We start from the raw sequence: 15,390 nt of genomic DNA on the forward strand, positions 1-15,390 counted from the left end.
AATCTGTAGATAGTCTTTAAATGGGACTCTGCTCCACAGAGGGGTGTTGCCGTGACAATAGCAGAGCCAGGCATTGTCTATAGGCTCCCCGGCCTGGGGCCCCTGAATGAGACCTCTGAGGAATGCCAACGTTCCTGCTCATTCCCTGACGGCACTCTCCCACGACAAATCCCCTTCTCGTTCTTTCTCTCACTCTCTCTTTCTCTCGGTCTCTCTTTCTCTCGCTCTCTCTCTCACTTCACCCTATTTTCTAACCACTGCTTTCTTATTCTGTCTCACTGTTTTAGAAGTGAGATCATTCTGGTTGGGTGGTATTTATTATTTTATTTAACTACGCAAGAGGTTGTTGGTGGTAAATTATAGTTGGATTAGGACTGCTACAGTGAGGAAAGCTTATATCAACTGTGGCCATTGGCATGAAGCCAGATGTGATTGGGATAATCATCTATTGCGCACCAACTGTTTGTGCTAACAAACAAAATAATGAGCCGATGCTGGAGGGCTGAACACTAGCCTGGCTGTGCCACCCTGGCTGTGGTGTGACAATGACAAGTGAACAACAACCACAAAGCCAGATGAAATCCCCAGCTCTGCTCTGTGCTAGGAGCTTGACCCAGCATGTCCAAACTTCCTTTTATCATTCTGTTGTGTTGCTCTGGTTTCACCTCAAAACAACATCCAAGCAGAGGATAGTGTTTCTGTTGTTACTGGTGACATTTTTAAAGAGGACTGACATCATTTAGCGTGTAGCTGGAATTAGCACTCAGGTAGTATGGGGATGTCGAGTGTAATGGTAGTGACGCTGTGCAGGGACTTAGACAATGTTCTTTCATATATCGTTGTGTTTGTTTGAGTTTAATTTAGCAACATGTAAACTCCCTATAAGTGAAGGTCACCCCTCTCAATCGGCCTTACTCCAGCATGAATGGTAGATTTGTCATTTCCTGTTTGTGTTGTATGGGAGGCTCCAGGGGGCTTCAGCAATAGGAAGTAGAACCCCACCCCCCTCAAGGTCATCAGTGGTAAACCAGACCACTCATCCCTATCACCACTGGAGAATGAGAGTAACCTTATGATATGTGTGGGGGTGTACACTCACCAGCCAGTTTTTTTAGGTATACCACCCGTTCACGAAAATAGTTTGCTCCTACAGACAGTGAGTCACGTGACCGTGGCTTGCTATAAAAAAAACAGGCATCGAGACATTCCGTTACTGTTCGATTGAACGTTACAATGGGAATAACGAGTGACCTAAGCAACTTTCAGCGTGGTATGATTATCGGTGCCAAGGCGTGCCGGTTCCAGTATCTCAGAAACGGATGGCCTCCTGGGCTTTTCACGCATGAGTGTCTAGGGTTTCCTGAGAATTGTGCGAATTCGGCGGCAGTTCTTTGGGCGAAAACAGCTCGTTGATGAGGTCGAAAGAAAATGGTAAAAATCGTACAAGCAGACCACAAACAGGCAAATAACATTTACATTACATTTACATTTAAGTCATTTAGCAGACGCTCTTATCCAGAGCGACTTACAATAACGGTGCAGTATAACAGTGGTGTGCAGAATGGCATCTCAGAACACACAACTCATCGGTCCTTGTTAAAAACAGAAAGAAGTGGCTCCAGTGGGCACACGATCACCGACACTGGACAATTGAGGAGTGGAAAAACATTCCCTGGTCATACAAATCCCGGTTCCTGTTGAGTCGTGCTGATGGCAGTCAGGATTGGGGCCGTAAGTAGTAGGAGTCCATGGCCCCATCCTGCCTGGTGTCAACGGTACAGGCTGGTGGTGGTAGTGTAATGGTATGGTGAATGTTTTCCTGGCACACGTTAGTAACCCCTAATACCAATTGAGCAACGTTTCCATGTCACGAAAAATTCAGGCTGTTCTGGAGGCAAATGGGGTCCGACGCGGTACTTGATGGGTGTACCTAATAAACTAGCCATTGAGTGCATGATGCATGTGATCATTTTGCTAGGTTACATGTGGTCTTTGGCCTTTTGCTTAAATTCCTTGTCTCTTTTAATGGTTACTGTAATGTGGCCCATTCTGTGCCATAGTAAACTATTAACTGGCTGTTTTAAAACAGCCAGTTTTATGTTCCTGTATTTTTTTAAAGTCAATTCAAAGGTTAGTACCAACATCAGACCATAATCTTTGATCATAAAAATCTGCTTAACACTGCCTCTGGAGGTAACATCACTGACATCACCAGCCCCTGACCATGACGGAAGGAGGACTTCCTGAGTCCCGCATTTCAGAGTTTAGACAACAGCAGCACGTTTTCAGCTCTCCCACCTCAGTCTGTCACACTGTTGAGAACTAAAGCGGCTCTAACACAGCCGGTTTGAAGTGGCTCCCAACCACTCTGCAGCGCGTGACTAGTCTCCACTCCTCTGGACCCACGTGTGGGGCAGTAAACACTGTTGATTGGTCTTTTGTCGCGTCTGAGCAGGGGGGAGGGAGGTGAGGCCCAGGAATGTTCCCAACACCACAAGGACAGGGCTGGCTGTGCTGGGAGGCTGCCAGGTGGCTTAGGCCCAGCTGTTTATGGGCTGTGGAAGCTATATCTGCTCAACCATTTGAAGAGCCTGTTTACATTCAAATCACTGAGGTGGCGTGACTGTTTGAGGGAAAGAGAGAATGCAGTTGAGTGGCGGGGGGGAGGAAGGAAGTGAGGAAGTTTGCCATTGGCCCGAGAAGCTTAAGCCCCAGGGGAGTTGTTATTGTATTGTTACAAACTACAGAAGGTCTTCTCTGTCGTCTTCCTGCTCCCCAGTAACTCCTGTCCTGAGACTTAGGAGGTATTTGTGCAGTGGGCCAGTCTGTTAGATGTCTGGCTGCAGAAGGATAGAGCCATGCAGGTTTAATAGTATTGATTACAGTGTGTTGTTGGCTATACGGTAGAGAGGGAGGAGGGCAGAAGGTAAGTCTCTGCTTTTCTAATCCTTGGTCTGTAGTGCTAGTACTGTAAAGCATGCTCAACCTTTGATTCTTGAAGTTAGCGGATAACTCTTATGCTGTATGATAGTTGTTTCAGTCACAGTTGGTCAGATGGATAGACTGGTTTATTTGCTGAACCACGGATGGATGGCAGTTGGATCTAAGTGAGATATTGAGGAATGAATGAGGCCTGAAGCTTGGGCCACAGGAATTACAGGGTTAGAAAGCTAGAGAGAGGTGTAAACAGATTAATACCAGATTAGTTCCCAGTGCTTGGATTAGCATTCTGACGACGTCTGAAGTTAGCCGCAAGGGAGGAGTGTCAACCTCCAGTCCCTCAGGCCAGATGGAGACTCTACTGTAATTCTGCTCCCCAAGTATGTTCTCAAATACACTCTTCTCTACTCAGTCTGTGAGTGTTTTGGAACTGTGGCAGCTGGGAATTTATATCTTATCGTGTTTTGTCATTTTCTCAAATGTTAACCAAATGTGTTTTGAGTCCGTGTAATTGATGGGTCACAACTCTTGGGAGGAGGTACTGTGTTATGGTCCAAAGCAGGAGAATGCTTAAAACACTTACAGTACGTAGGAAATGTTTTCCACACCTCTAACCCAGACAGCAATGGTAATTGTGTCTTTTTAGGTGGTTGGTTTGCACAACACACACTGGAGATATTGTCTTATGACTTAGAAGGCAGTATTTTGGAGGGTCAGTGAAATGTCTGGGGAAGAATGCGAGGAATCTGATCACAGTTTTCCCAAATCTGTCTGAGCTTGGAATTTAAATTTGTGGAGCATTTTTTTGATGGTCACAATTTAGAAGTAACCACAGGCTTGTTGAAGTTCGGGACAATGCTTTGCTTGTTCGGGTGACTGTCATCTGGTGTGTGTGTGTTTTTATCTGCAGTTATCTCTTTAAATCCAAACCCAGATCTCATCCTTTCCTTATTCTCTTTCTATTCCAGAGAGCGCTCTCAGAGATGGCAGCCTTCCCCAGGGTCTAAGGCAGCAATGTTGGTTAAAGTAAACAGTGTCAGTCGGATCCAGCCTGGAGGCCCATCTAGCCCGGACCTGCAGCTCCGCCACCACAACACACACACACACAACAAGCCCAACGGCCACCAGGCCTTCACCCTCCACCCCGTCAGCAGCAAGACCCCGGGGGCTCACTCCTGCTCCACCCAGGGCTACAAGACCGCACCCTCCGGCAAGATGGCCGCCGACGCCCGGCAGGCCCACCACTTGAGAAAGACCGGCAACGGCAGCTTCTGTCTGGTGTCCTCTGACCCTCCCCAAACTCCCGGCAGTCACAGGTCCCAGCCCAGCACCCCCAGGTCAGTGTCACCACAGTACGCCTCCACACCTCACCTCTACGACGACCCGGGAAAAGAGTGTCCCATCTATGATGAGCCTCCTGTGGACATGGAGGTGGAGGGGGCTCACCTCCATAATGAGCCTGGTGGTCTATCCCGTCTCACTCCCACACACAGCCTGCAAAAGCCCAGGCTCCTCCAGCACCCTGGCTCCTCTCACTCCGAATCCAGGCACAAGAGGAACCCTTCTGCCTCTGACTACAGCCCTGCTGGCCTGGAGTGCATCAAGCACATGGTTGTTGTGGACCCAAAACAGAGCCTCCTCTCCACCTCACCCGGTCCCACCCGCACCCCCTCCCCACACCACGATCAGACCCCCTCTTGGCCCAGCCCCAGTCCCAGCCACGGGGGCAGCAGAGGGAGCCAGGGACCCTGGAGAAGAAGCAGACATGGCGTGCCCTGGAGGCCAGTGTATTGAGGGCAGTGGAGGCTCGTCACAGCAGGCAGAGCAGCCAGGCCTCGCAGGACTTCCCCACACCTCCATGCCCCCAGACCACCGCCACCTACCAGGACTCTGGCTACTCCACTGGCCCCTCTCCGAGCCTGAGGAGGAAGAGCCGGCGGAGGCTGGGGGCCGGAGGCCGGCCTGGCTCAGTGGGCAGCAGCGGAGAGCTGTGTGCCCTTAACGAGAGGCTGATGGCGGAGATGAGAGAGGTGGTGAGCCGCTCCAACACCATGAGGGAGATGAAGGCTGGAGGCCTGGGGGCAGAGATTAGCGAGAGGGGCGCAGTTCCCCGGACACGTTCCCCCGTGGACTCCCTGCAGTGGTATGGAGGAGGAGGAAGGTGTGCGTCACGAGAAGACGTCCCCTCCGCCAGCCGCTCACTGAGCAGGGCGGGTAATCATGGCAACCCGGCCCTGCCACCCCTGGAGATGCCTGGTAGGCAGAAGAGGACCTATGAGAAGGTGGACACCTTGGAGAAGAGCATCACCAGTCAGGCCGGCCTTTCCTCACCAGACACCCCTGGACCTCCCTCAGAGGTAAGCATACACTCCAGTATTTGTCTCTGTCTGGCTGTGAGAGAGAGGAGAAATATGGGAAGACCTTGGAAGTCCACTCCTGATAAATGGATTAGTTCTGGTTTGTCTGCTTAGTTAACTCTGACTGGTGCCTGTTGTTGTGTGGTCTGTTTATGTGGAACAGTTTATTTTTCTTTGGATTCTGTTTTGTTTTGTCTGGAGGTGGTTACATTGCTGGTGCCTTTCCAGGGCTACTTTTATTGCTAGAATACTTAGGACGTCTCTATGCCAAGTTAAATACATTAACAGAAGTATTTAAATTCATGGTTTTGTGTTTGTCTCCCATTTTCTGAGGTTAAACATTTCTGAACAGAGTAAAGACAGATTAGGTCATTATGCATATTATAAAACTGGATAAATGTACTAATGGTATTTTAACTAAGCAGAGTAATTCACACAGATGGGATGGACAGAAGTGATAACTTGCTTGCTGTCAGGAGCTTGAATTATTAGGCTAGTACAGGTGCACATGATTTGTGCAAAGCCTCAGTGCTATGAAACCTACCATTTTATAATCCCAAACCCTTTCAACAATGCACTTACTTCACCCACCCCACTCCATATGTCTTTATGAAGTTTCAGGAATCTAATGAAACTATAGAGCTAATAAGTCTGAGGTTCAGTTGAAATTTAAAATAATTCCTGAAATCCATAAGACTGGCGATTAGAATCTGACTGAGAGAAACATAAGGTGCCGGGGAAGATGCAACACCTTAAACATTCTAATCAGGAGCGGCAGGCTCAAGGGCCCCACTGGACCAATATATGGCTCAGGCATGGAGCCTGTGAGCTTAGCCCTACCTGTCCCCCTCTGACTGTCCTACACCTGGCCAACGCAGCAGGCCCCTGTCCCTCTGTGCCAGCTCTCTGTCTGGGTATCAGGAGCCTAGGCCAAGCGTGGGAGATCCAGGACATGGCTCCCCCTGGTCAGGAAGGAGGGCCACTGTGGGCCAGATGGCACAAGTTTGGCAGGGAGAGCTGGGCACGGGTGGGGTTCAGAGGCCGTTGCCATGAGGGGTTAGTACTGAAGCAATGGCATTTATACAAATATAGGAAACAATCCCCTAATCCTGTACTGAAATGTTCTACAGACCTGCTGTTATATCATGATACACACAGATTTGCTCGTACAGAATACACACAAACACTATTGGTTGTTGGCTGTACCCCATGTGAAGTTTTGGCTGCATTGGTCTAGCCTTTCAGAAGCAGAACATTTACTACTTTTTTTTTTTTTTTACTAAACAGTGAACCCAGTTGTTTAAAGCCAGCATGGAAATGTGATCTGTTTTCAATGTGTAATCTATACAACTCTGAATATTTGATACTGAAATCTGTTTTAGAGACTTGTTTTATTTAACTCTGCTGTTGAATTACCACCATGTCATGGGGCATCTGTAAGCTATCTGTGTATAAGAGAAGAGGAATTATAGAATGTATCATTCATACTGTAAATGTTCCTTTGCCTAGTTAAACTTGCCCGTGGTTCCATTTGATCTCAAACAGTGACCCATACCACTCATTTAACACCATTAAGACCATATGACCATAAAGAAGTGCCGCCAAACCCAAATCCATACGGTCTAGGCACACTTTACTACTATATTACATCATAGTCAAATTAAAGAGATATGCTGAACGTTTTATGTTCAGATAGTACATTCCTGCTGTGAATTGGCCTGGGTTTCTTGATGTTTCTCTGACTAGAGCTGCATTACTGGTTTGGTTTTTGCTGTGAGGGGCGGTGACTGTGGACAGGGCTCCGTATAGGCAGAAATCCCACTTGGGATCAGATGAAGGATTTGCACATGTAGTCTTAAAGGAGCTGTGGGTCAGGCAGAACAGAGGTAGGGCCTCTCATGTCACTCTAAGCTCCTCACCTTCTCCTGACGAAAAGGTCCATTTAGATATTGGGGAATTTTTGGTGGACGCGGCTTTAGAAAATGTATTTGCCGGTCCTGCAACAATTTCCCCTCGAGCCCTCGCATTGCAGAGCAAAGGTAAAGCAGCCTCGTCGACACTGAGGAGCCTGCAGCTGTGGACAGCCATACATACTGCTGCACTGACGCTTTCTCTTTCCCTCTTTCCTCTTTTCTCCTCTGTTTTCCCTCTCTCTCTCTCTCCCCTGAAGGTGGGGACCCTGGAACTGAAGGCTCAGTTGGACAGCAGGAAGAAAGGTATGGTGGACGGACGAACAGGCTCACTGGGCCCACATCACCAACGCTCCGTCTCCCATGACAACATAGAGGGAGAAGGAAGAGGAGGAATAGGAGGCTCCTACCACCAGCTCTCTTATGCCACCCTGCGCAAGCCCCCGCCCCCAGACACCTCAGGCATGGCGGACTGGGCCAGCAAGCACCTGAACATGCACACCCAGGGCCTGTTCCGCCGCCGTGTCTCCATCGCCAACATGCTCTCCTGGAACCGCGGCTCCATCAAGAAGCCCATGCTGGTGACCAGTGACCGTGCCGTGAGAAAGGAAGCCTGTGAGATGTTCAAGCTGGTCCAGGCCTACATGGGAGACAGACCCTCACGGCTGGACCGTCGCCACGCCGCCCTGCTCATCGTCACCAAGTGCTGGGGCATGCAGGGCCTGAGGGATGAGCTGTATGTGCAGCTGGTGAGGCAGACCACAGGCAACACCAGCCCTAGGAGCCTGGCTGCAGGCTGGGAGCTGATGGCTGTCAGCCTGGCCTTCTTCGCCCCCTCTCCCAAGTTCCGCTGCTACCTGGAGGGATACATCCAGAGGCACACGGATCCGAGCAGTGACAAGAAACGTGAGTCTCAAACTGAGCAACAGGGTGGGTCACCTTTCTCTCTCTTTGTTTCGTCACTGTCTGCGTGTCTGTCAGTATCAGCATGATGGGTATAGCTTGATGTGTGTGAGGATTTTGAAGTGTTTTTTTCCCTCTCCTCTTCTCTCCTGTTTGCTCTTCGAGAATGTTATTTGATTTTCTGAATTGTCTTTTAACCTTTGCCTTATTTCCTGGTTTCCAGTGGCTCAGTTCATACTAGACCAGCAGGACATGAAGCTGAAGAAGAACTCAAAGTCCAGAAAGAAACGGAAACAGAACACAGATGAAGAAGGTAGGTCTGAGATCACTTAGGCAGCATTATAAAGATTTGTGTTTAGTGTGGGGTGAGTTTTCCTAAGGAGGATGTCTGTTGGAGAATGCTGAAGTGAGAGACCAATCATTTATTTATTTTCTCATGGGTAGGAAGCCATTACATATCAAACATGGTTCATATCTCACTGCAGATTAAGAATTTGGAGAAATGGAAATTTGTTATGATTTGTCACTTGACTACCATGCTAATATGCAGAACTTCCCTGGTAGATGTATTAAATGGTTTTCACAAAATACCAGTGGAGGTGGTAAGGGAGCTGAAGGATGAGAATTTCTATAGAGATACAATAGGGGGACATGTTAGTGTTCCTCTCTGGCTGCCCCACATTGTGATTTAGGTAGCCTACTCACTGCACTGACCCCAATAGACGGATTGCCTGACAAAGGCACGAAAATGATGCACGCGCATCGCAGGGGTAAAAAGGCTGTGTTATGATTCTAAACAGCAAGATAGCTGGCAACAATGACAAGAAGCTGTCACGTGGGGAATCGTAGGTGGCTCGTTTCAGTTTGTTGTATTGTTATTGATACCATGTCTTGATTTCACTTGTGTCATGTCTACTAAAAATTGTTTAAATTCCCTGGCTAGCTAACAACAACTTCAACCATGTTTGAGAGACAAGTACTCATTCTGCAAATGCATGTATGTTTCCAATAAACATTCAAAGAGGAAATATAGTTGACATGTTGTCAACAATCCTTTGATTCTAAGTTAATCCTGTCTGTTTTGCCCCAAACCTGCACACTCATTAGTCTTGTTGCTATAGGGCAACCCACAATATCAGCTGTGATGATGTCATCAGAGAGGAACCTACCCGTCTAAGTGGCAGTGACCACAATGGTGAACCCACACACATTGTTCATCAATGACTGTAACGTCAACCTATTGTACACACTGGACAAAATCAGTGACTCGCAGGCCATGAGGAATGGCTACCCTTCATGGGAGTGACTCACTGTAGAGGTCTTGAGATAGAGGCAGGAATAATGACTTGAGGCAAAGGGCTATTGCATTGCTCACGATGTGGACCCACCAGCCAATCACAAGGGAAAGCCTCCTCATGAACAGCATGATGAGAGCTGCTGTCTGGATAGACGAGCTGAAATGAAGGGTGGTGTTGTGACCACAGCATGGAGCAGCTGTGAGCAGAGTGGTGGGAGGGAGGAGTGTGTGTGTGGGAACTGGAGGCCTCTTGTCTTTTCTTGAGCCTAGGCTGGTCTGAGGCGGGCCTTGCTTACTTGGGTTTAAAAACTTTGCTGAGGTAGCATCACTAAACTGATACCCCGGGAGAATCTAACAGATATAGGCAGACCGTCTGGACCCAGAAGTTAACAGGTGTCATCATTACAGTCTTTGACTTGTCCTCTTAATCCTCTGAGGGGTGATTTCTCATGGGCTCTGGTTGCTTCGTTGTTGTTTTGCCTTATCAAAACAATTTTCATTTGGACCACCGTTGGTGTTCAAACCTGCTCTCAGGCTGGGTAAAAAAAAGTTGTCCAACTCTTGCTTTTCTTCCCCTAATGATTAGTTAATTCAGGGAATCTTGGGAAAAACAGTGTGTTTTCCCTGAGATCAATGGGAAATTATCGTTATGATCTCTGTAATTAGCTGTAATTACAGTCAAACTGGGACAGATTAACGATGGCGGTGTACATGCATGAGTCAGTCACCTGTTTGCTATAAATCCAGGGTCTTTCAGTCTGGAGAACATTCCAGGAAGGATATTTTTCATCGCAGCACAAAATTCTCCATCTGGCCAGGGCTCAGCCACCTGAGAGAGTTCTCTGGGAAGGAAGGGAGATGGTTGAGATCCCATGGGTGTGATAGAGAGGCTCTGGGATGGAAGTGGAGACCTGTTTATGTGTAAATTTGAGTTACCACAGTGACGACGGCCTGTAGTACGGAAATTATGCGGTTCTCTTAGGAAGTGGCTCATAAATTTGGAGCATGATTGTTGAGTGCCTTGTTCCATTACTTTTCGAGGCCCAGTCATGATTATTTAATTCCTCAAATGTATCTTACTTCAGAAAATACACCCAAGTACAGGGAACGAGGCAGACCGCTAGAGTTTGGGTCTGTAGGTAGGGGTACTGCTTCCTCCAGTGTACTAAGTGTCTGTCTGATGAATCAGCTGGGACAGGATGTGCTGGCTGGCTGGCTCCATTCTCCCAGCTTTTCTTTCTATACCGGGACAGTTGAGACGTGTATGCTCTGATCCCCTTATGCCAGAATCACACAGCCAGCATCTCTCCAATTACTGTCTTGGAAATATTTGACATCTATGGGAACAAATTGCGTGTGCATTTAGTGAGGAATTGTTCAACCCTTTTATCTGTTGTTTTGGTTGAAAACCAAGGCTCCTTAGAGGATTCACTCACTGAGCAGACGTATCTATGAAGGTGTGACGTGCAGCTATAGTAAGAGCTGTATTTCCCATGGTGTTGGGTTACTGAGTTGCATTCCTCAGTGTTACAGTGGCTCTGTCTTCCTTCTCTCGTCACAGGTCTGCCCATCAGCACGTATGCAAAGTTCTGCTATCGCAAACTACAGAAAGTGGCCATAACTGGAGGCAAAAAGGTGAGTTGAGAAGTGAGCATGGCAAAGGGGCAGGGAATGACGAGGGAAAATAGTATTTGTCACAAAGGTATTTAAAAATGCCCAAATTGAGAAGGCAGTCAAAACACAACCCCACCCTGAATGTCCCTATTTGTTTAATACTCAAAGGGTTCCTAACCAATACAGATGTTGATAAAGATATTAATAATGCTGGAGAGATAAACATGGACATTAGTCAGAAACATATCATGGATAGATTCTTAGTCACAGGGCTTACATACACACAAGACAGTCTATTTCAGATATAATCTTTGATGTTAACAGTCATAGACTAACAGTCATACATGAACAGTGTAAAATATAGTCCTAGTCGTCACACTGTGAACCTCCCCTGCAGGGTCTTCGTAAGCCAACTCTGGAGGAGATTGACCACAGCAGACGGGCCATCGTGACCCCCTCCCTGTTTGGCAGCTCCTTGGACGAGGTGATGGAGCGCCAGAGTGAACTCTTCCCAGACAGGAAGCTACCCTGGGTACAGGTGCAGCTCTCCCAATACGTCCTGGCACTGGGAGGGGCCCAGACTGAGGGCATCTTCAGGTGAGATGGATGGACAGGGTCAGCATATCACCTCATTGGACTTGGTGTATTTATCAGTGAGGTGTGGGTTTGTGTTGTGTGTTTAGCAGGGTCGCAGTCATAAAAGGAGAACTAGTGAGGATCTAGACAAATGTATGCCAGCCTTGGTGGGTGGTCTCCTGAAGCAGTACAGTTTAAAGCAAACATTCCCTGTGTACTCTACTGTAAAGAGATGGACAGCAGAGCAAACACTGCATACCACTGCTCAAGAGCCCCTGGAGACCAGCAATGTTTCATTTGATACTTTATAAAAAAATGTTTACACTTTTGTTTTTGCATGAGGCCATGGGCTTTCAATCATGTTGTTAGAGCTATTCTCATATCTGTGATTTGTGAGTAAGTATTTTTGTTTGGTCTGTATTTCTGTAGAATATTCTATTAGGTTTGAATTTGTTTGGAGGAGTATTTATTCTCAACATAAACGTTATGTTTCATGGGCGATAAAGAGCTTTTGTATTTTTTTTTCTCCTACTCCAGCTAATACAGAACAGGCCTATTCACCATGGTTATTATCATGGTCAGTCCCTAAATCCAAACAAATTCCGCCAATTAACAACATCATACTCCCAGTGCCGTTTGTGTCATGATAACCGTTTCACCATGTTATAATGGGTTTTCAAGCTATGCCACTGAACATACCTGTAGATTGGTAATAGTGGGTGTTATAGTTCCCCCTAGTGGCCATGCAGTGCAACTGAATACTGAATTAGAACGCTTGTTCTGAAGGGTGCCTGGAGATATCGATGAAGTCAACGCATTGAAGCTCCAGGTCGACCAATGGCGGATCCCAGAAAACCTCTCTGACCCCAACGTACCTGGTGAGTTAGTCTGTACCTCTGCTATTATCTGTGCATGTGTGAGTTAGTGTTAACACTGTCCCCGTCTCCTCTAGCCTCCCTGATGAAGTTGTGGTATCGTGAGTTGGAGGAGCCTCTCATCCCCATGGCCTTCTACAAGCAGTGTGTCAGTAACTATGACGACCCTGTGGCAGCCATTACTGTTGTACAGTGTCTGCCTGAGCTCAACAGACTGGTGCTGTGCTACTTCATCCACTTCCTGCAGGTAATAACCACGACACAGAACACCACAGCTAATACAATACAGTCATACTGACACAACTATTATCGTATTCAACATTGGAGACGTGGTCATTGGTCAGGAAGTTGAAATAGAACAAATCACTACAAACTCATTAATTTGTCCTTAGTCAATCTGTTTCAAGTTACACACTCTGCCTTCAGTCCCTAATGATTTTTCACCCTTTCTCCCACACTAATTATCCCCAGGTGTTTGCTCAGCCTGCTAATGTGTCTGTTACTAAGATGGATGTCAATAACCTTGCCATGGTGATGGCCCCCAACTGCCTCCGCTGCCAGTCTGATGACCCACGAATCATCTTTGAGAACACACGCAAGGAGATGTCTTTCCTGCGCATGCTCATCGTTCACCTGGACACCAGTTTCATTGAGGGCGTTGTGTAGACTGACTCCCTTGACACCACGTGCCCCAGTGTCACTGAGCGATTCACTCTGCGAAGCCCGCCCCACTCCATTGACCAATCACAGAACACACACACACACTGGAAATCATACTGTAACAATACCAGAGTTGATCAGTTCTGTCTTCAAAGGCAGGGTCATAAGAAGATAAGAGAGAAACCAGATGTTTCACCACTGAGTACTGTACGTAACACAGTCACTTGACAGTGGACCCATCCTCTGTTCTACTTTCTGACTGCAGAACAATACATCTGTGCCTACTGCATAGGTGACATTGTGTGTGATATGTGATGGAAACCCCACAATTATTGCACACAAAGACTACAAATGACTTTACATCATAGGGACCGCTTTTTATCCAGTTCATTTGGATGACTTTGTTTTAACTGCATGTAAAATCAGATTTTCCTCCTACATTTATAACTGAATGTGAAGTGCCATTGTTTCTTTGCTGGATATGGGCTGTGCAGAAGGAGTCTCATATGGTTTGTACAGGATGGACATTGTCATCAGGAAACAGACCCAGGGTCCCCTCCTTATATCTATTTGGCCTCTTGTATGTATGTGTGTCTGTGTGTGTTTGAGTTCTAGAGACTCAGCCTCCAGTTCTTATTTACAAATGAGAAAAAATGTCTAATTTAAAAATGAGCGTGCCTGTGATGTTTTTAGTCGTTCCATCAACAAGACTGCATCAGTCTCACTGCTATGTTGGTGATTTTATCTAAAAAAATTAAAATTTCTACCACAGCCATTTTGATATAGAGCCACAGTCTATTGTCTGACTACAGTAGAGCCACAGTCAGAGCGTACATTTCAAAGTACAAACTGGAAGCAATAAGACCATGTGTTTTGGAGCTTGTGTAAAATGCCCGTTTTAGTGGTCTCCTCAACAGTGTGTGTTGTGCAATAACAACCCTCTGATTTCCAACTGCTGAGGGAGGATGTTATAAATGTATTCTGGTACATGTATGTACTGTGTGTATGGAAGATCTATTCGGCAGCAGGTAGCCTAGCAGTTAGAGCGTTGGGCCAGTAACTGGAAAGGTCGCTGGTTGCAATGCCTGAGCTGACTATGTGAAAAATCTGTTGATGTGCCCTTGAGCAAGGGACTTAATCCTAATTTGCTCCAGGGTTGCCGTACTACTATGGCTGACCCTGTAAAACACTTTTCACTGCATTTATCCAGTGCGTTGCCAAAAATACATGTTTTTTTGTTGTTGCAATACACCAATATTGAAAGAGGCATAAAGACATGTGTAAAGTAGTAACACTATCACTTCTTTTCACTATAGATATTTTGACTCTGGTGTTCTATTAAAACGGGTGTAGTGATAACTGCTCTCTGCTTCCCTCTGTAACTGAAGGTCTGAATTTCACATGCATCCAAACTATGATGTAGGAAACTGACGATGTAGATAAGACACTCCCTGGAAGCTTTCCTGTGTAAATAATGCTTGTAAATAGTAACAGTAACTCTGGCTGTATTTTCAAATGATCCATGATAAAGATTAACCTTTTTGATTTTGTAACTACTCATAATTTCCCTCCTGCAAGCTTGCCTTTGAAAATAGTACTGATTCAACCACTCATTGTTTGTGTTGTGTATTATGTGAACATACCCTCTGTTATTCTATGAAATGATTGTTCAAGAAAAATAAAGGTTTAATTGTAGACTGGTTGTCATACCTTTACTGGATTAAGTGTATAAAAAAATGTATATGTTATTGAGGCTATTGCCTAATAGCATTCCCTTTATTAATGTCTTGTCCAAATGTGTTGTACCATCTGTGTATTGTAAAGTAGGCCGACATGGTCCTCAGTTCTTTATGGTTGTCTTGTCATTGTCCTTATCCTCCTGGTAATTAAAACAAATATAGTGGATCTTTTTGTACATAAGAATGTAATGCAGAAGTTGCAGGAAATTAAATTAACATGATTCGGATTTTTTTTTATAAAGTTATCTTCTAAATAAAGGAAATATAGCCTATTTTGGAGTAAAATTGAGCACTATTCAAGAAACAATACCCTGCCAGATTTTAAGCCAGCAATTAGCTATGTTAGTAATACGATGTAATATAGCTTAGCCTACTATTGATGTCAATTTGCCATTGGCTGTACATGTCATTGGCAGGCCTACGACAAAGTAATTTACTTGTGTTTAGCCTCGACCATGCATCTCTGGAACAGAAGGTATATTTAATACATGCGTAGTTGCGCGCCGGTAGTGCGAGTGC

At 46.2% G+C, this 15,390-nt stretch overlaps 1 protein-coding gene across 1 annotated transcript in view; it reads left to right on the plus strand.

Annotated features, from left to right (window-relative positions):
• LOC135542125 (rho GTPase-activating protein 39-like) overlaps positions 1–14,827 on the plus strand; it is a 50,489-nt gene extending 35,662 nt beyond the window's left edge. Inside the window, 9 exon segments of the mRNA XM_064968804.1 lie at positions 3,909–4,609; positions 4,612–5,297; positions 7,468–8,137; positions 8,334–8,423; positions 10,969–11,042; positions 11,419–11,618; positions 12,384–12,475; positions 12,550–12,719; positions 12,944–14,827. Of these exon segments, the coding sequence (XP_064824876.1) occupies positions 3,909–4,609; positions 4,612–5,297; positions 7,468–8,137; positions 8,334–8,423; positions 10,969–11,042; positions 11,419–11,618; positions 12,384–12,475; positions 12,550–12,719; positions 12,944–13,138 (2,878 nt within the window). The 3' untranslated portion in view covers positions 13,139–14,827.
• Positions 14,828–15,390: the final 563 nt, after the last annotated feature.

The sequence above is a fragment of the Oncorhynchus masou genome, chromosome 6 (genome assembly GCF_036934945.1).
Source record: "Oncorhynchus masou masou isolate Uvic2021 chromosome 6, UVic_Omas_1.1, whole genome shotgun sequence".
Classification (NCBI taxonomy): domain Eukaryota; kingdom Metazoa; phylum Chordata; class Actinopteri; order Salmoniformes; family Salmonidae; genus Oncorhynchus; species Oncorhynchus masou.